Source organism: Aythya fuligula, chromosome Z (assembly GCF_009819795.1).
Source record: "Aythya fuligula isolate bAytFul2 chromosome Z, bAytFul2.pri, whole genome shotgun sequence".
Classification (NCBI taxonomy): domain Eukaryota; kingdom Metazoa; phylum Chordata; class Aves; order Anseriformes; family Anatidae; genus Aythya; species Aythya fuligula.
This window is the reverse complement of record NC_045593.1, coordinates 770,158-795,295: the sequence shown is the minus strand read 5'-3', so window position 1 is coordinate 795,295 and position 25,138 is coordinate 770,158. Positions and strand designations below refer to the sequence as shown.

General features: G+C 42.6%; 2 protein-coding genes across 4 annotated transcripts in view; one reads left to right on the top strand and one right to left on the bottom strand.

Annotated features, from left to right (window-relative positions):
* Positions 1-5,500: 5,500 nt before the first annotated feature.
* On the bottom strand, positions 5,501-20,033 carry TXNL1 (thioredoxin like 1). The gene is made up of 8 exons (XM_032205854.1): positions 19,898-20,033; positions 18,828-18,924; positions 17,674-17,847; positions 14,747-14,869; positions 14,310-14,379; positions 13,601-13,773; positions 12,357-12,461; positions 5,501-5,756 (listed from the first exon to the last, which is right to left on the bottom strand). Exons 1-8 carry the CDS (start codon positions 19,993-19,995, stop codon positions 5,727-5,729), a joined length of 870 nt encoding a protein of 289 aa, XP_032061745.1. The 5' UTR covers positions 19,996-20,033; the 3' UTR covers positions 5,501-5,726.
* A 1,179-nt stretch (positions 20,034-21,212) lies between these two features.
* Positions 21,213-25,138, top strand: part of WDR7 (WD repeat domain 7) — a 98,838-nt gene continuing 94,912 nt past the window's right edge. For 2 of the 3 annotated variants that reach the window (XM_032205378.1, XM_032205380.1), the window contains exon 1: positions 24,906-25,077. In XM_032205378.1, coding sequence (XP_032061269.1) covers positions 24,919-25,077 — 159 coding nt within the window. In that variant the 5' untranslated portion in view covers positions 24,906-24,918. Of the gene's footprint in view, positions 21,258-24,905; positions 25,078-25,138 lie in introns of those variants that run through there. The other variant, XM_032205379.1, reaches the window with a different exon arrangement.

Below are 25,138 nucleotides of genomic sequence, written 5' to 3'. Positions count from 1 at the left end.
GAACTTAGGTACTCCCGGAGACAAATATGATTAATGGGATAATCTTGTAGATTACAATAGTTAGAGGCAGTTCCTGCCATTTCCCACTCTCCAAGGACTGGTTCTACTCACATCCAATACAAACAGCTGCAGATTCCTCAGTACCATTAGTATCCAGTGTAGGACTGTGTCTGACATTTTAAAACTCCTATAATATGCATCTTCTATAATTGTCTATTGTCTAGACCGAGTTTTACAAATTTAATCTTAAACAGTGTTATTTCTTGATTGAGGGGGTTTTTGTGGAGCTAGTTGTGTGTGTGCTTGCCTCTGCAAAAACACAGCCGTGCACACACCCACAGCAGGTAATACCCTTCAGTTAATCACACCCTAATTAAACAATGATCAGGTCTTATTGAATAACCTTGTTGTTGCTGAGAAGAGGTGTATCTGGTCGATAAGAGAAGCAATGGCTCCTGATTTTCATCTGAATTCCTGTTCAAGCAGAAGGCTTCAAACACTCAGCAGGGGGCACCTTCTAAACTTTGGGGGCAAGTTTCTTAAAAAGTACAACCAGACACCCCAGGAAGGATTAATTGGGATAGCTTCAGTTGGCTTAAAACTTAGGTTTCTAACAAATTAAATACAGACAAAAACCTCTACAGAAAATTAAATACAATTAAATACAGAAAAACCTCTGTGTAAACACCAGCATACAGGTTATCGGCACCAGGCTTTGCAGTCAGCAGCAAAGCAGCACACACTGGTTTCAGAGGTTTGCTTCCCATCACAACCAGCACTGTGTGGGCAAGTTCTGTGCGGTGGGTTTGGGAAACCACCACGGGAGGTGGGGAAAAGACAGAAACGAGTGTGAAACGCAACACAAGAAGAGGCAAATTGCACAGCAGATTTCACACTTGCAAAGTTTTGGGACACACACGAGTCAGATTGCATACTTTAAGGTACCTTAATTAATTGAACTGGTCACTAAACCTTCACAATGGTGCTGTTACACCTGGAAATGGGAAGCGAGCCAGGCACAGGATGCTCAGCTGGCCTCCCAGCCCCTGCTGGCCCCTGCTTTGCACAGAAGCACAGAGTATGTAATTTTTCTTTCTGAGTGCTAATTTTGAGTCTTTTCAACTTTTTTTTTTTTTGTTCTGTATTTGATCAGCTTGCATAAATTACTTATTGCTGTTTACTGTAGCTTGCTTTTAATTATATGTGCAAGGAGAATCTTCATCTGGAGCTAGGCAAGGGACACGCTGTCCCCTGGAAGCACCCACCTGCCCGTTTCTGCCCCTCTAATCAGGGCAATTTTAGCTTCTTGGGACACCAAAGGAGGAGCAGGAGAGGTTGGGGCTTTCTTGATTTCCATGCAGCTAACCCAGTTCCCCTGCCAACGCTGGGGGAGTCGCTGTTTAAGATTTCACCTGAGGTTGCTCATCTGCACATCGTTTTCTGGTGCTCACCCTCACTTGATTTGCGATTGATATACATATATATATTTTTTATTTTTCCTCTGTTGTGTTACAGGACAAACGTGACAGGGTTGCCTGCACCGAGGGGAGGCCGCTGCAGCCCTTCTCCATCAGGGGGGAGCAGGAGCCCTTCCCTGCGGGCCCGGCACAGGGCAGAGGGGCTCCGACCCCCCCTCGCCCCTCACGGCCCCGGGACCCGCAGCAACAGGCGGCCGGGCACAGCCACCGAGCGACGGCCCCGCGCCACATGGCCGGGCAGCGGGCGGCCCCTGCTGGGCACAAGGGGAAGGGAAGGGAAAGGAATGGAAAGGGAAAGGGAAGGGAAGGGCCCGAGCTGCTCGCTCCGGCCAGGAGAGGCCGAGACCGGGCAGGAGGGGGCGGCCGCCGGCACCCGGACACGGGGCGGCCACGCCGAGACACGAGGGAGACAGGGGGTGGGGGGAGAGGAGACCGCGGGCAGGGGGAAAGGGGGGTCGAGCAGGGGAAAAAAAGGAAAAGGGGAAAAAAAAAGGAAAGGGGGAAAAAAAGGAGAAGGGAAAAAAGGAAAGGGAAAAAAAGGAAAAGGAGACAAAAGAAAAAGGAGAAAAAAGAAAAAGAAAAAAAAGGAAAAGGAAAAAAAGGGAAAATAAAAAAAAAAGGAAAAGGGGAAAAAAGGAAAAGGGGAAAAAAGGAAAAGGGGAAAAAAGGAAAAGGGGAAAAAAGGAAAAGGGGAAAAAAGGAAAAGGGGAAAAAAGGAAAAGGGGAAAAAGGAAAAGGGGAAAAAGGAAAAGGGGAAAAAGGGAAAAGGGGAAAAAGGGAAAAGGGGAAAAGGAAAAGGGGGAAAAGGAAAAGGGGGAAAAGGAAAAGGGGGAAAAGGAAAAGGGGAAAAAAAGAGAAAAAAAAAAAGAAAAGGAGAAAAAAGAAAAAGTAAAAAAAAAAATGAAAAAGGAGAAAAAAGGAAAAGGAAAAAAAAAAAAAAGGAAAAGAAAAAAAAGGAAAAGAAGAAAAAAAAAAAAAGAAAATTAAGGTAATATCAGAAGCAAGTGAGACAGGAATATAGCTAAAGCAAGTTGGCTCTGTTTTATTAAATAAATAAATAAGTAAAAGAGCAGCTGAAGCAGGCCCGCCACCTGCGCAGGCTCAGAGCAGCTCCCCAGCAGGGGTTGTAAAGCTGGCCCTGGCAGCGCTGACCGGTGGGTCAGAGCTAAGCCTGAGGTCATCGCTGATAAAAGCATCCAGATAAAAAAGCTGCAGAAGAAAAGTAAACAAGGACAAAGCGGGGAGGCCTCTGGGCTGCCTGGTGTCAGGGCACTCCAGCAGGATCCTCCTTCAGGCAGCCCAAACCAGAGCCAGCTGTACCCATGGAGCAGGGCGGCGTGCAGAAAGCAGACCTGAAACAGCAGACAGGAGCCTCTGCAGTTTTATTTCTTTATTAATCCCAGCAATACCCTCACATTCCTCCTCACCACATCGAGGGGACACAAAGTCGTGTCTCCTATTGCCTAGAAAACGTTACAAGAGCCTTCAACTAAACGTGAACATGAGAGGAGAGAAGCAACACTTCCCTCAGCACGACGTTGCGCGGGGATCAGGCAGATTAACGATGTACCTCCTTGACCACAAGCACTTCTGAAAGGCTTTAGCTTCTCACCATTATTACTTTTTATGCTTTCCCCGTTAATTTAGAAGCCAAATGATACTGAGAGGTTAGTCTTTTAATAACTTGAACTCTTATCAGAAGTAGAAACATTGAGGCCTATAAACGTGAGCATAAACAGCTTCCCTAGTGCTGTGCTTGCTCTCTCTAGCAGCCTTCAGATCAAGTCCGGCAGCTTTCTGGTAATGCGTGCTCATTAATCTCAACACACAAGTATAATAAAGGATAAGACAAGACAAGCCTACATCAAAGGCTCCCAGTGTACAGTATCTGCTGGCAATTCAGCCCCCCCAGCGATGCTCCAAGCCCTGCTGAGGAGCTCCAGCCCCGTATCCCGGCCACAACCCCCCCTCAGGAAGCTCTCAGCCAGTTGACCTGTAGGACCTTACCTGTTGGTCCTTACCTGTAGGGTCTTTTGGTGCTCAGCACAGCTACAGCTGAATGAGCTGCCCGGGACCAGCTTCCCAGCCCTGGAGGAAGCAGGGGAAGGTCCCACCTAAAGCATTTTTAACAGCTGCACTAGGACTTCTGCTGTAAAATACACACCCACCCACAAATCTTTACCAAAGTCAGTATTTCAGTGGAAGTTCACCAGATCAGGCTTTGCTAGAAGCATCGACCGAGGGCTGGGCTGGCTGTAGGGGGCCAAGGAGACCGGCGTGCTGCAAAGCTACACCACAGATCACTCATCCATCAAAGCGATGAAGGTTTGTGCACACACCACCTACCTCGGTAAGATTTGGAGCAATACAGCAGCTTGTTTCACCCCCCCACCCCAAAGGAACACAGTCTTAAGGTACAGGAAGCAGCAGCAGAGGGAGCCAACTTAACCTAAAGACAGGGAACAGTGGCAATCCCTCCCTCAGGTTAGCTACAGATTCCTATTAATTAGTACCACCTTTGCATGATTTGAAGAGCAAACACTATGGGTTCCCTTGCTCCTGATTCAAGCTCCTTTTGCAGCATCCTGCCCCCTCTTCCAGTAAGTGAAACACTGAACAGTTACCTCTGAACATTTATTTCATCTATTTACATGGTATCATTGTGGAAGGAATGCACCATGCAACCACCGAAATCACAGAAGAGTCGCATAAACAATAGAAATTGGACTAATCTCTTACAAAGATGAGAATCACTAGGTTATCAAATCTCTCAGGTATAAATATTATGAGGTAAGCAATACTTAAGATGAGGCACTTAAACAATAACCCAAAAGGTAATTAGTGTACAAAACTATAAACAGGAACAGTTACTCATATTGCCCTCAATTATATTTTTAAATGATTTTATACTCTATGTACAGTGTGTTACATGCCTTACATCCTCCACTAAAGCAAAACATTACGGAAGTATGAAAGAAACCAAGTCATCGTCACATGCTGTTAAATATAATGCAGGTAGCTGAGGATCCTGGACTACGTAGCAATATAGATTTTAAAAAAAAAAAAGTGCCTCACAAGGAATGTTTTTCTATACAATCCCAATTTTCTGTTCGGAGAAAATATCTATGCTAACAGAAAGTTAACTTGGTATTAACATATAAATCTCCCAAGCCAGAAAAGAACCACCCTACTGTGTTCAAGGAAGGAATGCCAATTAGGACAGGATTTAAGCTTTAGTGGGATTTATGGTAATTAGAAATGTAACAAATTTAACTTTACAAAGAAATTAATTATGCCAATTAAAACACTTAGCATGTTTGACTGGGAATTTATACAGTATTATATGTATACGGTGCTGATCAATGCCCGATTTATTAAAATTACTTAAGGCCTGCTTCCAAGAAAATGTACTAAAGTGGTACAGGAATTCCAATTAAGATGCAAAATTGATATTTGCAATAAACATTTCCTTATCAAGACCCAGAGACGGGAAAAATGCCCAATAAAAGCAATAAGAAATTCATGTTCAGGTGGGGTGCACAAGTGTTTTTATCCCTGTAACTGCACAGCTTGTGAGAGTCTGCCTGTGAAACAAGGTCGGTATTTTCTAATATTAAAAAATAAAACAAAACAACAATTTCAAAACACTCGAGAATTCTGTGCCAAACAGCTTGTACCAGCATGCCATTTGTGACAAATCTGCGAGTTTTGATCCTATGCTTGTTTGAGGCGGGGAGGGAAATGGAAGTTTTCAAAATGGGTGAAGTTATTCCTGTCTGAGAAATACCTGCATTTGGTGCAAACAGGGATCCAAAGTCCCTTCAGTCTTGTAACAGATAGCTCTGGATTTTTCTTTTTAGATAGCTGTGAACAAGCCATCTATGTTTTACTTATATTTAACATTTTGAACTCTCTAAACAAGTGTAAGCTACATTATGTCTTCTGTTTCTAAAGATAAGCCAGTCCAGTTTTTAGGTTTAAAATGGAACAAAGGAAGAGCCACAGTTACCAGAATGACAAAATTAAACTTGGCAAAAGTAATGAATTTTATTTACAAATACATGTATGAGGATTACAACAGAAACACACTAGTGAAACTCCATCTCAACAAAAGCAATGATTTATTGGTAATGGCATTAAATGAAACAGATTGACAGTCTCTGGCTATGGTCAAGCAATTATCCAGGAGTAGTAGATAAAAGTGAAGATCTCGTTTGATTGCAATAAGGCTTTCCAGTGTCTCGCATCCTAGTGGCTCTCTCCTTTTTTGCCAACTACCTGATAAGAGAAAACAACAGAAAGAAACAATTAGCATTTAACCAAAGACATGTCCCCATTTTTTTTTTAAATTAGCATCAAAATAAATGCAACATTTTCAACTAAATTAGTGCATTTAAGCATGCGTTGTAGCACTTGCAGAAGCTATGGATCCCTCTAAAGAACTAAGAGGGACGCAAGACACAAGAAACTTATCTTTAGTATTAATACAAATAGCAAAACACCAGTCTCACTTGAGAAGAGTTAGAAGACAGTAACTGCAACATTAAACCACGTTTAACAATGTTATATACCAAGCATTCAACCTTAATATGCTATATAAAGTAATACAGCAAAAAGAGAACCACTGGGTGTTCCCATGATAAGTTTGTTCATTTCCCTTGGTGTGCACTTCACTGAGAACATTTACCTTATAATGCAGTTCAAACCTGAGGAGAAATCTGGATGTCATCTGATTTTCAGTCTGTCAAAACATTATTCCTTACCAGGGCAACTTCTACTCTCCAATTCTGCAAACTCCACCAGGAATCAGAGTCATCTCAGTACTTCTCATTTCAGAAAAGATTACCGCTGCCACCAGACTTTGGCAGCCAACAGCAAGTGCAAGACCAGCACTCTACATACTGCCATGCAAGCTTACAGGTCGCACAGTTCATAACAGAAGGGTGTTCAGTCCCCTTCGTTAAAATAACTGAATGCAAGATCCAGAGAGCAGAAAACAATGTGATTCTGGGCACTTTTCTGAAAAGATTCAGATTAGTTCCAGTGCTCTTGCAGACCCTAGAAAACACCCATTTATAAGTCAAACAAAATTAAAAGATAATAAATCTTAAAAAGTTTGGGCTTAACAACTGCAAGAGAGCATGGGCAAGGCAACAATCCCCAACTCGTTTCCATCTAACCAAAGCAGCACTTACAGACCTGACATAGTTTTGTCAGGATGAGCATTTTGAGGATCTCCATTAATGGAATATAGAATTTCCAATTACTAACACTGAAAACCAAGGAGTTAAAACCTTTTCTGTACTCTGACTCATATAGCAAATATGTTAATGATTAATTACCTCTGCAGTCAGGTGACAATACACCACATGGGATTCAATAGAGAAATACAGAGCTGTGGGACATGACCCATGGCAAACCAAAACCAATATACCCACAGCTCTGAACTGGAGAATTCTCATGGACTCATGGAAATTCTCTCTGATCCTGCCCCTCCACTTCTTGGAGGAAGATTTTTTTGGGGGGAGGTAAACTATTCTTTTGGTGAGCTGAGTTGTAACCATCACAAGGTAGCTGAGATCTACAAAAAGCCCTTTTAAAGGCCCCTTTCATCTCCAAGGAACCTTTGACCAGGAACATATCACCAAGCTGTAAATTCAACTTAATGATTAAGGAAAATTCCACTTGACAACATGAGGAAAAAAAAAGGAAAGAAAAAAAATCAGAAAACCAGTCACTAACATTAAGATCCAATTAATCAAGTTAAAAAAAAGTTAAACTGGTCATGAAGCAGTATTTATTCTTTGTGTTTCCAAGACAAACTGTGTTTAGACACAGATTAAGCAAAGAAGAAAAAAAGAGAGAAAAAGAAAAAATGCAGTTGAAAGATTAAAGATTAGATGTTAGCAAGTGTGTAACTCCAACGAAAAATATTGCTGTACCAGTCTGAAGTTGAAATTGACAACTCGCCCATGTGTATTATCTGTGAAAATTAATCATGCTGATATGGAGATTTTGTCATCACAGCTCAAAGAAACCCATCTTCTGACCACCCCACTCTACCTTCCCAAGAAGAAAAAGGACATAGGAACTTAAATCAAGCAATCACCATTATTCTTTTATCCATAACGGATCCATTTCCCTTCCATTGATAGAAGGAGTGGCCATCTAGTGCACTTTAAGATACTGCTTACAGCCTGAAATTCCCATGTAATAAGAGAACGTTTTGAAGGAGGCTTTTCTGATACCGTTTTTGTAACCACAGCCTGACAGCAACAAAAAAAACATCCTCTATGGCTCATTACAAACAGTACAACGGGAAACTATCACTGAGCCTTGCGGAGCAGAAGTGGGCATTTTTGTGTGCGTGGTTTTGTTTTCAGTTCATAAAGAAGAGGTCAGACAACTGATGTGTTGCTGTTGGAGTACCCTGATGAGGCCACCTTTGTACAAACACTCACCAGCTCCTGTGTCTGCCTTCAGGAGGTTCCCTAGAGCCAAGTGGGGGACAGTAACGGGTACTTGGCAGCCCCTGCTGGCTTGCACACTACTTAATGAAGGGTCACACCAAAGAACAATAGATTGTACTAAGATTAAAAAGCCAAGTCTTGCTACAGCATTTCACAAACTACATTTCAAACAGCTTTCACAAAATGCAATACAGGCTGAAGAATGAGTTACAGAAAAAAAAAATTAAAAGTATCACATGTTATGCTTTAAAAATGTCAAGTTTGGGATAAAAAGAACAGAAACTTTGAAAGACTGAAAGAGAAGTGCTTAAAATAAGATTTGGATGGAGGAAAAAAAGAAAAAGATGAGTTGATGCGTCAGAAGGTAGAGAAGGCTGTTCCTGATTGCAGAAGGCGCAGAGATGGCTCTTGCATCAGTGCTGAGATTGTGGAAAGGGTGAAAGAGATGCTAGATGAGCAGAGGGAGCAAGGAAGGGAGTAGTGCCACACCACATCAATCTTATTATTACTTTTTAATTTCTTCTGCATTTTTAGTTCTTTAGAAATGGGAAGTTAAGCTGAAAAACAAACAAACAAAATGTTACAAGGAAAACAGCAGCAACAGAGAGCAAATAAGTAGTTCCAGAACGCCTTGGTTCAGGAGGGGGCCAAAAAAAATCCCACCACCTGTCCACATTCCCCAGCCTCAAAACTGAGGAGCAATCTTTTATTTCTTAGTACCAGAAGTGAACAAGAACTATATTGACATTAAGTTGCACCATCTTAAAAAAAGAGTTTACAAGTTCACCACCTGATTCACACGAATCTACCTAAGACTAAGCCATCAATCACGAGTTACAAAAGCACAGCACCTACACCTTTACCCAACACTTCAGCTGTCTGTCCCATGAATTAGCTTGACTGAGAAGCAAATTTGGAAGCAAGCTTCACACGTAAGCTACTACATCTCAAATGAAATCTCAAATCAAGTCTCTACCACAGTAGCTTGCATAGCTTAAATGAAGCCTTAAATCAGACCACATGTGGCCAAGAGCAGCAGTAATTCTAGTGTTAAGGACAGTTCTTTTAACAAAGGCATACCTTTAAGGCATGCTTTTCAAAAACTACTTCTCAATGTTAGATGTGCATGGGAAGGGGATATTTACCACAAATCTTTTGCTGTTTGGGCGCCCTTAATTTAAGCAGGGCAACGAATCTCAGCTCTCTCCCCTCTCTTCCCTGTGCTTAACCCAGTTAAGATCTACATTTTTTCCCCCCTTATGTTCCCCTTTCCTGTCACGCCAGACTTCCCTCCTCCCCAGAGGTTAAAAGGAGCAGGATACACACAATATACCACAGCAAGTTGGAAATACCTTTTTTATAATCCAACTTTATTCACCAAATGCTAACTACACGTATGTCAAAACTAACTTAAGGCCGAGATCCCTACTGAAGGGCCTGCTTAACTTCACCTGCTTCGTACTCCTCGGCACTGCTTCTCAGAGTAGGTGAGCTGCAGGTTTGCATTTGGCAGTGTAAGTTCTGGAAACAATACCTCATTTATATTAAACACAAACTATCTTGCTGATCAAGAAGAGGTGATTTTTCCTGCAGCCCTGCTGGTGTTAGCAGAGCACCGCAAGCAAACACAAGTTTTCCTTGGCTGTCTGAAGGACAGGGGTGCTTCAGTTATGCATCTTAATAACTGTGTGCCGAGCAACGAGCTGCTACAGCTGAGCATTCATCCACATCCCACCGCAACTGGGTATCAAAATACATCTGCCTGATCCTCTGCAGAAGTCATTGAAACCAGTGTTTTGTTTTAGATTTTGAAATTGAACACATCTACAATCATCTGAGCAGCAACGTGATGAATCATAAAACCCCTAACTGGAATCACACTCATGCCTGCTTTTTAATTGCAGCCCTTCAGATAACATTTTACTAATTCTTACAAACGCTTCTCAGAAATATAGGGAAAAAAGCATTCCCCCATCTCATTAATCATGCTGCAATACTACTTCTATCATGAAGAGAAATATCAACAGAACAGGCAGGCTGAGAGAAGGAAGTCAGATAGTTGAGAGCAGTGAGGAGTAGGGTGGGTAACTACTGAAGGAGATGAAAAGAAAAATAAGGTTTCCCAGTTAATCTACATGCCTGAATATAATTAATGCCCAACACTATATTAAGGTTTCATAGCTGACAGGATCAGTGGAAGAGAGGAAACAAAAGTTAGAATTCCTAAGAGCTCTGTAACTCTGACAGACTACACATCCCATTTAGCATGATAAAATATTTTAACAGCCTAATATTAAAACTACATGTTCAGGAAGCAAAATAGGACTGAGAGGATTAGCTACCTCACAAGCTAACAAAGCAAGCTCTTCTACTCATGGTAGTTCTGACCAGCTCCTTAACGTCCTGATGTTACCAGGGATCAGTACCACACCTGTAAGGTGTGAGGTAGATCCACCTCTTATGGGTTTGTGCTCCCCTCCCCTTCCAGTTAAACATAAGTCACAAATCACATTCCCTGAGAGTGCAAACATTCACCGGTGAACTTCAATGAAAACAAAATTTTAACTAACACAGTATTTGCCAGGCTATATAGCAGCTTCCAAGCACCTACACTGCATCTAGAGCAGAGAGAGACTGACAAATCCCCTCTAAGTACAGTGCACAGAGGAGACCCACACTACTTTAAACTTCTTTATGGGGTTGGGCGTGTACTTAGAATCATAAACCAGCCCAGGCTGGAAGGGACCTCGTGAGATCACCAGCTTCAAGCCTTCACGGGAAAAGCGTGCTTAGATGAAATTATCTAGCACCTTGTCCAATTGCATCTTCAAAACCTCCAGTACGGGGGTTTCCACCACACCCCTGGAACAGTTGTTCCAGGGATTAATTGGTCTCACTTTAAAAAAAAAATCTTGTATCAAGACAAAACCTCTCCCAGAGCAGCTTGTATCCTCAATGTATCATCAGTTACCAAAAAAAAACAAAATACTATCTGAACATTCAGATGGTCAGGTTTAAAGAGTGCATTTGTTTGAAAACAAACTCTCAGTACTTTAGAAAGCAAAACTAATTTACAGAGTTTACAGAGAAATGAAACTGAGACTATTATCAGATACCGAAAATATCAGTGTTGAGTGCTATCCTATCCTCTTCCCCAAAATACCAGAGAAGTAAGGCAGATAACTCATGTTATATTAAATAGTAATGACAATTCATTGCAGGTAGTGTCCTATTATCGTAAGTAGTTGGAAAAAAAAAAAAGCTGTACAAAAAACCCTCAACCATGTAAGCAGATTTTAAATAAAGCAACCTATTTCTAGTATTGGATGAACCAGAAGTGCTCCATTAGAAACATCTCAATTAGGTATCCAGTTAATTTTAGTATATTAGAGCATCTTTTTCAATGACTTTACATTTCAGTGAAAGACAGCAGAACCTGTTAACTGATTAACTTTATTATTTGCAAAGTTATTAAGTTTTAAATGTAAAAGTTAAGATCATTTTTAACATAAAAACTCAAAGTATACGAAGTACGACAACCATTAGCATTTTTAGCCTTCTTGAGTTATAGGCAGTTTGTATAATAAATTCCGTGGTGCTTTCAATGTTATTGGTCACCTGGACAGAAGTCCGTAGGAAGGGTTACAACAGCAAATGTCTTCCTAAACAAGCTAAGTTTTAAAGCAGTTTACTTTAAAAAGATATTAAATTTTGAAGAAAAAACGTAAGTAGCTTTAAGGTTTCAATACTTTCAAACCCATTTCACATTCTCAAAAAAAAAATCAAACCAATTGAGAATGCCTTATTGCTCAGCACTCGTGGGTCTAAAGTCACACTGTAACAAGTTGTTCACTTCTTCCTTTAGTTTTAAAAAGAGCAGGTATGTTTAATGTAATGGCCACTTTGTGACCAAAATCTTTTTTGGATCTGAATTTTACATAACATTGCCCACTGGATAAAATCTACGAAGTCCTTCACCAAAGCAGAAGTCCAATCAGTCACAAGGAGACTCCATTTCATACACAGGCTTGCTTCTCTACTTCCTGAACACCATCAGAATGCAAGTTTCTAAATCAAGGTATAAAACTCACAGCTGTTAAGAAACACTGCCTATAGCACACGTAATTTGAAAGTCCCTTGTGTTTTAAATAGTTGGTGTATACATTCTTACCCATATTTGTGTTGTGGGTTTTTTTTTGGTTGTTGTTTGCTTTTACAGAGCTGATGAACAAGAATTTATAGGTAGAACCAAAGATCAGCATCTGTAAGATAAATCTACGTTTTGTTTGGGAGGCCAAATCTACCTTAAGTCGTGGAATTATAACAACAACCAAGTGCATTTGTTCAGTCAACCTGTTTTTGAGAACATTCAGAACATTCATAAGTGCTTTTAAGAAAGAAGACTCACTCGCTTGAAGTCATTCATATTTGTTGCTTGGACTGGAGTTCCAATAAACGTGAAGTATGTAATTCTTGTTGTCTCTTCATCACCATGATTGGATTGGACAAACAACTAAAAAAAATCCCAAGAGACAAGAGCTAAGGTAAACAGTCCATCCCTGAATTAATACATAAAATGTTAGCCTCCCAAGATTTTTGAACCACCCCAGTAAATGCTTTTTCCCATTATAAAGGCCTTGTTACCCTCTAGAGAGGCTACTGTCCTCTTATTTCAAATGATGACTATATAAAATGCTATTATTTTCCCAGCAGTTTGTTTAAAAACCCATGGAGCTTGGATATTTCTTGCTTCCTCTTCCAATCTGAGACCACACTCAGCAACTGAAATGCACTGCAATATTCAATCAACTATGAGACCATAACTTGCAAACATAGAACTCAGACCATGAAAAGCATTTCCTTGGAACAGAATTCAGGGGTTACGTTAGATGAGCAGTTCAATGCAATATTGCAGGAAATGGGGCTAATGCAGACCCAGGGTAATAATGTCAAGAAGAATGCAATTCCAGCATCAGCTTTGTCATGGTGGATATTGCACTAAAACCCATATTTAAAATGGGAGAGGAAGAACTGCACCTGCATTTAAGAGTCACAAAAAGCTTACGTGGAATTCGTGGAAAGTCTCTTATAGCAAGAGGGTTAGAGAGCTCATTAAAAGACAAAGGTGATTTGATTACAGCATTTAAGAACACTTAAGAGGACCGGGTATTGGGTTTTAAGTATCAAGCACTTCACTTGATACTTACAAGTCTGTCATTTTTGCAATCAGGCTACTGATAAACTGGATTTCTTACCTTCTAAACTCCCCAAACAAAGACAAGATGCCTTTCAAGAAGGTGTGTTAGTAATGGAATTAGGTGATCTTCATGGTCCCTTCCATTCTAACTCCCCTGCCATGGGCAGGGACAACTCCCACTAGAAGGTTTTTCTTTCTAATATCAAAATCTTCCCTTTTTTCAATCTCTCATGAAGAGATGAAAATGAACCTCATCACACATATGAAGTCAGAGACATCACATGCATACAGCCTTGCCTGACCTTAAATTTCAGAAATCCTTTGAGCATTAACCTATAGTATGCAATCAGTGGAGAGCAACTAAGAACACCTGCGGTCAAATCAACAAACATCACAGTGCTTGAGAAGTCTAAGTTCTCAGGCTGCACAAAGCTCAGAGCAGAAGCTTTACTTACAGTTACACTGTTAACATTCTGAAATTTAACATAGCGAAGCTGGATAATGCCATCTTCTTTAATATCATCTGGTGTTAGCTCCAGGGCTTGAGTTGGTTCACTTCTCTCTGCCTCTTCAAAATCCATAGATCGAGGAAGGTTGATAAAGATTTTTATATACTTTGGACCTTGTCCTGTGTTAAGATATGGAATTGGGATTCAGTTCCTTATACATGTTCTCAAAATGCTACCAAAAAAGCCCTTGCTTATCACAGCATCTAGGTACAGCTCAAGTTGCACTACTTTCCTACATTTCAGTGACAGAATTCCATACGAGAAATCCAATGAAATGTCTAAAAATAATTGGGTTTGGGTGATGTCATACCTGAGTATTTTCTGTAATTGTATAACATAAATCAATTAGCATAAAAATTAAAATATGCCGTTCACTAGCTCTTACGTTTAATTCTTGAATAGAATGTCGGTTCTCCTTACAGCATGTCAAATACAGTCAATATTTATATTTGTGTCATACCAATGCACAACAACAGCATAATATTACTGTGAGATCAATCTGTTATGTTATTTATTTACACCAAATTTACTGAAGCTGCTATGGGAGTCACAGAAGGCAAGAGGTTCTAGGGACAAGCATCATTTTTTGAAATTTAAGCTAAACACAGGTAAAGCTTTGATTCTAAGGATATGATTAAACAGACATTTCACTCACCATTATCTGGCCCCTGAAGTTTCATAGAATAAAGTTTGACCGGTTGACTAAAAGCTACAGTAATAAGCAGCTGTGGAGGAGAAAGTTGTTGTTAAATACTGTTTTCTTCATCCTTCTAAACAAACATAGCACAACAATTAACTAGAAGTCTGAGCTTGTAACTTAAAACCAAGTATTTACATTCTCTATATTCCACACTTGCACTAGTCTGCCACTAGTCATCAGTAAATGTCAGTCTGCTTGGAGTTTCCCCCACAAATGGATAGAAAACAAAATGCTACAATGATCTCTGTATACCAATTTTGCTTCCATCCACCTACCGTATCCCACTCTTCCTTATACCACTATAGTGATATCAAGCAATCAAGATCTTTAAAAAATGCTTAAAGACCAGGCATCACTGAAAGCATCTCACTTAAGAAAAATATTTACTGTACCTGCTCATCGCAGTCTGATTCCAAATAGGTAGAGTCTTTACGTAAACAATTATCAAATCCATGCTCATCGCTTTCATTAAGACATTCACAGCCGGCTTTATTGATAAATGGCATTAAATCCATCTGAAAGGAAAGAGAAAAGCATTACTGAGCGCATTAAATCTGCCGTGAACTTATCTGAGATTAGCAGACGCTGGAATGAATGAAATTCCCCATTCAACACATTAAGAAACAGAACACAGAAAACCTCAGGGCTTTTTTTTTTTTTTAAACAAAAAAGATAAAATTAAAAATGCTGTAGTACTCAGATGTATCCCATTCAGAATTCAGTGTTTTCCCACTCAAAGTACCACCCCCCAGCACACAAGTTTACCATATTGAGAATAAGCTATTGGGCACAAGGAGAATTTTTCAGATACATTTTTGATTAACTTCACCTGGCTACAAATACACTGACCTTAGACCGGAGCTATGATTAAGCTAGCAGATAAAACAGAAATGGCTTTCCCATCCAAAATAGTTCTCCCTTCTGCATAAACTAAACTAACCTAAGTGCAACTGAAGCACAGTAAGCCACTTTTTAAATATATATATAAAAATCAAGTATTTTGTTACCTTAAGGCCTGAAGACACAGTATCAACATCTCATACCACAACAGTACGAATTTGAGATCACAATCAGCACACAGTCAGAGAAAACTGCAGACAAAACCTATAGGAACTTTTGGCATGGCAACCTGAAATACCTTTCTTAGAGACATATGAGGTCCCAAAGAGTAACATACACTCGTGAAAAAAATGACTGCGTGTTACTAGGCAGGCTTTAGCTTCATGATATAAACGAAATTCGAGCACAGGCTGCTGAGAGAACACAAATCACTGCTGGCCACTTCTCCTAACTATGCTAGTCCAAACAAAATAAACAAATAATGCACCTGCCTGCCCTTCCCCTTCCAGGCCCCCTCTGCCTGCCTGCAACATCCAAACAAAGACCCAGCCTGCATCCTCCATGCTCAGCAGACACAAGGTAAGAAAGGAGGCATGCAGCTGTGCAAGAGAAGGATGCATTCCTGGAGCAGCTGGCAGTCCTGTTTGGGTCAACTATATTCTAAAACTGCATTCCAGCCTACTGCTAATAAGTCGAACAGAATTCCTGCTTGGCTCATATAGTCCTGAATGCACTCAGGGTCTTACCCCCATGAAGTAAGATCTCCTAACAAGATTAACTTTTAATAGAAGGTGCCATCTCCATCTCAAAACAAATATAACTTTGGAGATGCACGCTAACCTCACATATTTGCTCTTGCTACTTGAATGATTTTCAGTGTGTCTTGGGCTGCAATCTAACAAGCTGAACCTTTGTCCTGTGACATTCCAGTACCTCTACGCAGGATTTCACAGTAATTATAGATGTGAGTGTTCACATATAAAATGAAGTGCCATGCATACTGTGCAACAGCTAACAAGTAGCTGAACTGCTAGAAATTCAAGTGACCTGTGCCCTTGAAGTTTCTTAAATGAGAAACATTTAGCTGGATTTGCAACCTCCTCACATGCCTGATAGGATATGGCTAGCTATGAATTTCAAATAGTTACCCTCCAAAGAAACCTGGCTTTGCATTTGACATCATTTTGACTTCTACAGATACTCATCACAGCTAAGTTTAGCGTATTTTGAGCATATTAGATTTGCTAATGCAAAGTAATGTGCACGCTACAGCAGTAGCACATAACTAAGTCACATGTCACAGTTCAGCGCAGTGGTGTATTGTATTTCACCTAACTGGGTTCATACTCCTGGCAGAACAATAGACAACCTCGTTTAAGGAGTAACCCTACACCAAGGATTGCTTGGAGAACACCACCTAAGATGACAGCTCTAGGAAAGTGTTTTGTCACATTAGAGTTCTCATTTACATGTGTTTGGTAGTACAGCTGTCAGATCGGCTTGTGATTTGAAACACAATTGCTTAAGGTAACAGGAAAACACGCCGAACACGGTGGAAATAATTTCCTGAGAGCATCGAGTATTTCTAAGGGGGTGGTTCTGTTATTGAGCGATTTTGATTTTTCTAGAAGACACATACAAATCACGCAGTGATAAAATCAAAAATACAGATTTTTAAATTATTAGGAAAATAAGTTTCTCCTTGTGTTATTTAAATGTCAGGTTTAAAAAACTATTTAGGTTAAGAATATATATTTACAAGTGTTGACTTTTCTCTTTTAACTTGTGATTTACTTAGTTTACATTATCCATGAAAGCTGATCAGTGATTACTGCAGTTGTACTTGGTACCCCTACAGAAGCAAAATGGTATTCATTAAGCATTAAAAGGAAAGTTCCTCCAGCAAAGGGTTTTAGTTTGTTTTTTAAAGAGATAAGAAAGAAGACTTAAGAAATGGAGGTGCACGAGGAAGAAAAAAGAAAAGGCAATCCATAAACAACAAATCCACCTAGCAACACATGAATAACAGTATTTCTTAAGGACCAGCTAGAGTAATTCTTCAAAGTTTTTGACAGCTATGTCTAATGATGTATTTTTTCCACGGAAGACTTTACACTTGGAAAAGCGTTTTGGGAAAACAGATTGTGATGTCAGAGAAGGGGTAAGAAAAAGAACACACAGTTGTAGTAAAGTCTTCATAAAACGTGAAATTCATTATTTTAATCACTAAGGGCTATGCTTAGAGATTTTTCTTGAAACATTTTCCAATTCTGTGACATGCACATATTTAGTAAGTACAGTTAATTTTTTGAATTTTGTCTGAAAAAGGAAACCCAGATGGGTGATCTTTCTAAAGCTACGGGAAGCCTGTAGTTTTGCCTGAAGTAGCATTGTTTGACAAGAATATGTTTAGAAAGGAACACATTTTCAACAGGTTCAAGTTGTGCAAGCGTTAGAAAGAGACTTAAGAGATGCATACATATCCTTTTGGAATATCTGTATCTTCATTGTTTCCAGGATCATTCTCCAGGTGCTGCTTAATTTTTTCTTCTAAACCTACAGCATCTGCTCCTTGATATTGGTCGATTCGCACTTTGTTTCGAAAAAACAGAAACGTCGGTGTTGCTGATATATTATTGGTAGCAGCTGTTCCCTAGAATGCATAAATTAGTTACAAGTGTTATCTAACAGACCATTACCAATATCAGACAGAAGTGTTGTTTTCACCTAGATGACAACATACACAACATATTGATCAAGATACATTAGCCCCCCCAAAATCACAAACAGTATTTGCTATTTTACAAACATCTCCAACTTGAACAACCATTTCAAATTCATTTAAGTTCTTCAGATCCTCCTAATCCCTCATACATTTGGGTGGTTATTGAATAGATTTCATGTTGTCAGTAGATTTGTTGGTATGCTATGAAAGTCATACTATTTGCTTGCTCTCGAAGGCAGAAGCCTGCTTCATTTACCCCTTCACAAGCATTCTTTACACTTGTATTTCTTCCCTTTCCCAAGACATTTTCATGCACACCCTGGAAGTTGCCACTCTAGAAGATGATTTCTACCTGTATGTATGTTATGCACCCATAGCAGCTTCCCCAAAGCTTTCCATAATTAAGTGTAATTTGCAAAGCATTGATATGTCTTCATTCATCTGTCCCACTTTCATTTGCAGCAACCCAAGAAATTTCCTTTCAACACACCCTTGTTAGTTTTTGTTAACGACCCTTAAGTCAATCAACAGCTCATCACCCATTTCTTATATTCCTCATTTTATTCAGTAATTATTGCAGAAGTTGTTTGGAAAGACTTGCTCTTCCTAATTCATACTGGTGTTCTCTCATTTTAAACTGTATTATTTAAGTAGCACAGGCAGCAGAAACTGTTAAACCACTTGTACAACACTTGAATGAAAGGTAACAAAGTGGCAGTTGCAAGAATACATTTTGAAATAAAAGTATGGTTCATTCACTTTTCTGTGCATAAGTTACTTGTTATTTACCAAACACAAGAATGGATACTCTTACTATACCATTTGAACAGCTTTCCTTAAAGTTTCTCATTTACTCTACTTAATCTTCTTTTTCTCTCGCTAAAGAAAAAGAGTTGTTGAATACCAACCTGGCACTGATGCACATCCACTTCCAAAAAAGTTGCCTGGGGATATTTGTTACTCAGCGCATTGAATGCTGGGGCTATCCTTAAACAAGGGCCACATCTGTAAAAACAAAAAAATCAATGATTATTGTTTTGCTTTGTTTTTAAGATACCTGCCCCACGCAGACTTAGCGCATTCACGTTCTTACTACATCCTTGGTTCACGTTAAAATAACCTTCCTACCTGGCTGACAGATGGCGAACAATCCTGGTGATACAATTAAGAATGACATTTAGAAACACATCACGAAGTGTTAATTCCCACTTCCTCAGACAGTTTCAATGTCACATGATTAGCTGCACCTATTAATTAAAATGAACTTCATATTTTCCATCTAATCTGTTTAGCTCCAGCACCTTTTGCTGCAGAGTAAAATACTCTGAAGTAAAGGGACTTTTGTGGGCGCAAAGACTTAACTGCTTCTCCTGATGCAGTGAAACATGCTCTTAATAGAAAGTTAGTACTAGCGATTCCTGTTACCAGCTGTGAAGAATGTCTTCAGTGAAGTCTGTGTGGGACTTGAAATATTTGACAGTAACAGTATATTAAACCCTTAGCAGGAATCACAGGATTGTTACCGTGATAAACTTCATTGACTGTAACTGCAGCCAGTTATCACCAACGTAGCTCTATGGGCTTGGCTGAAAACACATATTTGTTAATGATAATACATTTGTTAACGATAATACATACACGAAACGCACAAGCACAGCTACCCTGACAAAGCAATGTTCTTACAGCACGCGAAGCTGTGGAAGGAGCAATTAAAAAGCAAAGCAGGGGAAGACTCCCACAGCAGCGTATCAACATATATCCGAAGCAGAGCCCCGCGGTGTCGGTGTGACTCTGCAGACACACGCGGGGCGCTGAGGCAGCACTGACGGGACCGGTGTCGCGCTGAGGGCCGCCCCGTGAGGCGCCGCGGGGCCGTGAGGAGGCCGCGGGGCGCCGGCAGCGCGGAGCGGGCGGGCTCGCCAGGCGGCCGGTGAGCCGGGCAGCCTCCTTCCCTCCCCCCCGGCCGCCCCGCACTCACCCCCGCATGGTGAACTTGACGACGGCGAGGCGGGAGCCGGCGGCGCTGAGCTCGGGCTGGAACTCGGCGTCGTTGCCGATCGCCTTCACGCCCCCCATGGCGGGCGGCGGCCCCGGACCGCGATCTGCAGCGTCACGGCGCGCCCGGCATGCACCGCGCGCACCGCGCACGCGCGGCACGCCCCGTCCCAGCCCGGCCCGCCGGGAGGGGCCGCCGCCATTTTAGCTTGGGGCAGGCGCGAAGCGGGGGCGGCCATCTTGGTTTGGGGCAGAGCTGAGGGAGCCCAGTGCCCCAGACGGGTTATACAGCGCCGGGGGCACATACACAGCCCTCCGCCCCGAGGGGCTGCACCCATGGGTGCCAGCACCTGTGGGACCCACCCGCCAGCATGTGTGGAGCAGGAGGGCACCACAACCCACTGCTCCCCATCCTCATGGTTGTGCCTGGTGCGCTCATCCTGCTGCTGGGCACTTACACACGTTGTAACCCCCTGTCAGCTACCTACACACGTTGAGATCCACCTAAGCTGTCTCATTCATGTGTGTTGGTGAAAAAAAAGTCACGTTTAAAGTCACAAAATAAACACATTCACCATTTTCATTAGTCCCTTAAGAAAGCTTAGTACTATCTGTTACTCAAAGTGCATTCCTGAGCCTTTTACAATAGCTAGAGTAAACCAATCACATATTTTTTCTTGTTTTCTGGTTTAATGTTGTGATATAATGTGGCATGACTTTAACCAACACTGCCCTCAGGAATGTATTATTACCGGACACCTGGGGAACCGTCACTCTCCCAGCTGAAAATAATTCCTGCTGTGAGCAGGCCGCTGCTCCAGACCCGGCCCCGCTTGCCAGGCGGATGTGATTTTCATATCTCTATGGAGATAGATCGGTGATCTCAGTATTACTTTTCCAATTAAAATATGCAGTATTAGGGTTTGTTCAAATGTTTATATGCCACAGTTGATCTGAAATTGGTTACTAACTCAGCAGCACTCAGAACTCAGAGCTGCTTTGCCTTTACCCATCGGTTACAGGGATCCGGGGGCGTGGAACATCCCGACCCCACGTCCCCAAACACCACACAGGGAAACAATTTGCGAGCTGATTTCACTCTTTTCATTCCTTCTGGATAAAAATAAGCGTTCTCTCTTATTTCAGCCGCAGAGATAACCGTTTATTTGTTCATTATCGGTGCCAGCCGGCCCGGCCGTGCCGAGGGGCGGCGCCGCGCGGTGCCCGCCCCCCCCCGCCCTGTGTCCTGCCGTCAGGCGCCGCTTTGCGACAGCCGCGCCGGGCCGGGCCCGCTCCCCCCGCGGCGCCGGGCAGGGGAGAGGAGAGGAGGGCAGGGAGGGCAGGTGAGTGGGGGAGCCGGCACCGCTCCGCCATGTGAGGTGCTTTAAAGCCCCTTTCCTAGCCCTTCTGCCCGGCCGGGCGGCTCCGTGTGCGTCCCGCTGGGTTTGGCTGTGAGCTGGGGGCATGGGGGGGTCTGGCGGTGATAATATTTTAGTTGGGGTTCCTGCGGTGCGCCCCAGAGGGGCAGCGGGGGGCACAGGGGGGGCGGGAGGGGGGCGGGCGCCTGCCGCACTGCGGGCGGCACCGGGGTGACACGGGCCCGTCACCCCCCTCAGCACCTCGCCACCGAGGTGCCCCTTGGCAGCTGCCTTATTTCTTTCTAATCTTGAAGTGGGCACGGTTAATGATCACAGCGAATGCACCTGACGGCTTAATTAGCCGGCCGCTGTCCTGCCTTGTGTGTTTGTTCGTGTGTGCATGCGTGTCTTTGAGCATGGATAAACCTCAGGCGTCGCTCCCCAGGTTTAATGTTTGGTGCTTGCCCCATGCGAGCTGGAATAATAATGGTTTGTTAGGTGTCAAACTTGACAAACTCAGCAGGCAGATCTTTTTACAGTATTTTGTGTCATCCAACATTTCTTGGACCAAAAAAGAGGGAGTCATTTACTGGAAAAGTATTAGCCTTTAAACAGTGCTCTGAGACTTGTCTGATGGCTTCGCAAAGAGGAAATTGTGCTCTGAGCAGCGTGGTGGCCTCCGTGATGACACAGATGACCGGCCGGGAGGATGAGGAAGAGCAGTGGGCGAGGAAGAGCAGTGGGCGAGGAAGAGCAGTGGGTGTTACCTCGGCTGGAGCCAGCCTCTGACACTGAGTCCCGAGGAGTTCCCGTGCGCTCTGCTGGGCAGACAGCGAAGCGAAACGAAAGCCTCCTTGGGGAGGAGAGGTTGATAACCAGAGGTTGTGCACTGCGGGGACAGGACGCCGTCCTGGGCAGCTGCTGGCCCATCTTGTGCAGGGCTTGGGAGCACGGCACCTCCCGAGGGGCCTTCCACCCTCAGTGCGCTGTGGGCTTGTTGGATTGCTGCTAGGTTAAGAGAGCAGAAATACTTGCATTTGATCCCCTTATAGTGAGTCCCAACTAATTCCCAAAGCTGCTGAGCACTCCTGACAGACCTGAAACAAGCGAGATTTTAACTAGCACCTGTCACTGACCCTTTGTGTTTAATAACAGAACGGTTTGTTTATTTACTTAGAAGTGTGAATGTGTAAATATTTGGTTCCAACAGGGAAACATTTCTGTAACTGGGTAAAGCACTGGATTTTCCTCTCCCCACCTCAGCATCCTTTTTATATATATATATACATATAATATTAGGCGTAAAAATCGCTGTTCACTTGAAAATATGCAACCCATTTCGAAGGTTTGTGCTGATGTCATGGATGGCAGCCAGCCCTGTGCTCGCTGGTGACAAATCTGAAAAAGAACAGAATTCAAATTGCGCTGAAAATACAGGAAAATGACATTAACACGTGGTAAACATCGATAGGGAAAGGAATGATTAATTCTTACCCTTTCTCATTGCTTTGTTTGAACGTCAGCACGGGTGGGTTTATTTAAAAGCAGATGTTCATTTGTGCCGAGGCTGGGCGCGGGTGACAGGTCGCTCACCAGCTGTACAGCTTCCTACCATTAAATTACTTCTGTTTGGGTGTTGCTTGTTCTGTAAAACCCTTATCATGGACGCTCTCTCTTAGTTCTGGAGTCTTAGGAGGTTCAGCGACAGCTCTGGCTTCTCAGGGCTGAAAGTTGTGGGAAAGCTTGCAGAAGGTGCAAGTAAAATGAAGTTTCAGAAGCAGCTTGCGTGCGGATGGAGGGAGGGTTGGGGGGTTTTCTGCCTGTCTTTTGGGGTCACGTAGAAGGATAAAAGTAGATGCCAAGGCTGGACAGGCAGAAACGCCAACCAGTTTGGAGAACACTGGGGTTGGTTTCCCAGCGTGAATTGTGGCACAAAGCAATAACCTGAGTTAAGTAATAATTGCTTGCTTCCCATATCCCCACATCTCTGTATTTATTGTGTCTTTGGCAGAGGTAGTTTGAAAGTGAAGCCAGGTTAACTCACAGAGGATTTTATGGGCATGCACGATAACACGAGATCGTTCTGGTTTTGTATGGTTGGGGACCTCGCTGCGTGCTTTGGGACCGTCTGTCAATGGGCACGGTGCTTATTCGCTGCTGTAGGTTGTCATCACTGATGTAAAAAAAAAAAAGATGCATCGATTGTTGACAGACGTAAGCGAGGCTGGGTTTTTGCCGGGCTGTGTTTGGCGTTGGGTGATGCCAGAGAGCTGCTCGTCTGCCTGGTCCGAGCCCTGCAGCCGTAGAAATGAGCCCCTGGTGCTTCCTGAAAATGAAGTTCCTGTTGAAGGCTTTGCGATACCATAGTAAAAAACTGGAAGGAAAGAGGTAGCTTTGCTTTCTGCTCTTTCTCCCCAAGGGGTTGGTGTTAAATGCTCTGAGAATTATTTTTCCTCTCTTCTCTACAAGTTTGGAAATGTGGGTATGTGTAAGCCTGTAAAAAGTGTCCTGCTGGTAATGTTTGCAGTGCTTGCTCTCGTGTTTGTCTGCATGGAAAGGATAAAATCTGTTAGGTGACTTCTTCATTGCTTGCTACTTTTGACTGTTACGTGATGTTAGGCAGCCGTGCACCTTTCAGTAAGGGCGCTGTACCCTTTGCATCTTTCAGGATTATTGTACGGTTCCATATTGTCAGCACCCAGGCTGGGAACAATTGATTCAGCATTGCATAACAATTAACACTGTGCTTACGGGCGGCTTTTACAACTACTAATTTCAAGGTAGCTTCCAGTGTGCCATAATAGAGAGTGGGCTTGATTGGTGGTCTGTAGTTATATTTATTTATTAATTAATGGCTCTTAAGTAGCTTTTAATACCCGTAGTGCGATTGGATGCAGCGTACAAGTACGTGATGCTTTTTCCATGGGCATTACCAGGTTCCATTCCTCTGGCTGCAGGGATTGGTTGCACTTGAAATGCAGGCAGCATTTGTCGAAATTAGTGTAAAACTATGTTCTTGAAGAAATTTCAACTTGATGCTTACGTAGATGAGATGCAGCATTAGTTTGTGTTGGACTCCACATTCTTGAAATAGGTCTTGTGCATGCCTGATGCCTGGGTCCTACCAATGATGAGTGAAGGTAACTTTAATCCCACCAGTTTCATTCATTAAATTCGTGCCAGGCTCTTCTGACAGAGGAGCAGGTTTGGAAAGTGCACGGTGAGCCAGAGGAAGCTGCAGAGCCTATTTTTGACAACAGGTCCTTGGGTTTGCAAATGAGGAGCTCTGCTGGTCAGGCCCACGATGGGTGCTGCAGCCTCAGGACTTGAGGCATGCGCTACTTCAAAATGTTGTAAAAAGGGTGATTTGGGGCAAAACTATTCACGTACGTTGGGAAATGCTGAAATGTTGAAAAGTATCTTTGGCAAGTATCTTCTTTTGTAAGAAAGCAAACTAGTGAGGTGTAACGGCAGCCCATTCCCCTGGGTTTTTCAAGTTTTGGTATGTTATTCCATCCCTACGTGAAGGTGAGCACCTTCCCCAGGGAGGGAAGAGATAACTGGGTGCCAGGTGAAGAGGGGGCGTACCTGCTGCTAAGTGCTATTGATCATTTTGATTGATTGACTTGGCAGGTGTGAGAGCAAAATGGCAGGGAACAGCCTGGTGCTGCCCATTGTGCTGTGGGGGCGGAAGGCTCCCACCCACTGCATATCAACGCTGCTGCTAATGGATGACGTCTCCATGATCGTCACGGGCTGCCACGATGGACAGATATGTCTCTGGGACCTCTCTCTGGATTTAGAGGTAAGCCTCTGCATAATTTTTAATTTTCCATGTGCTTTAAGTGTGTATCTTTGTTCCCAAA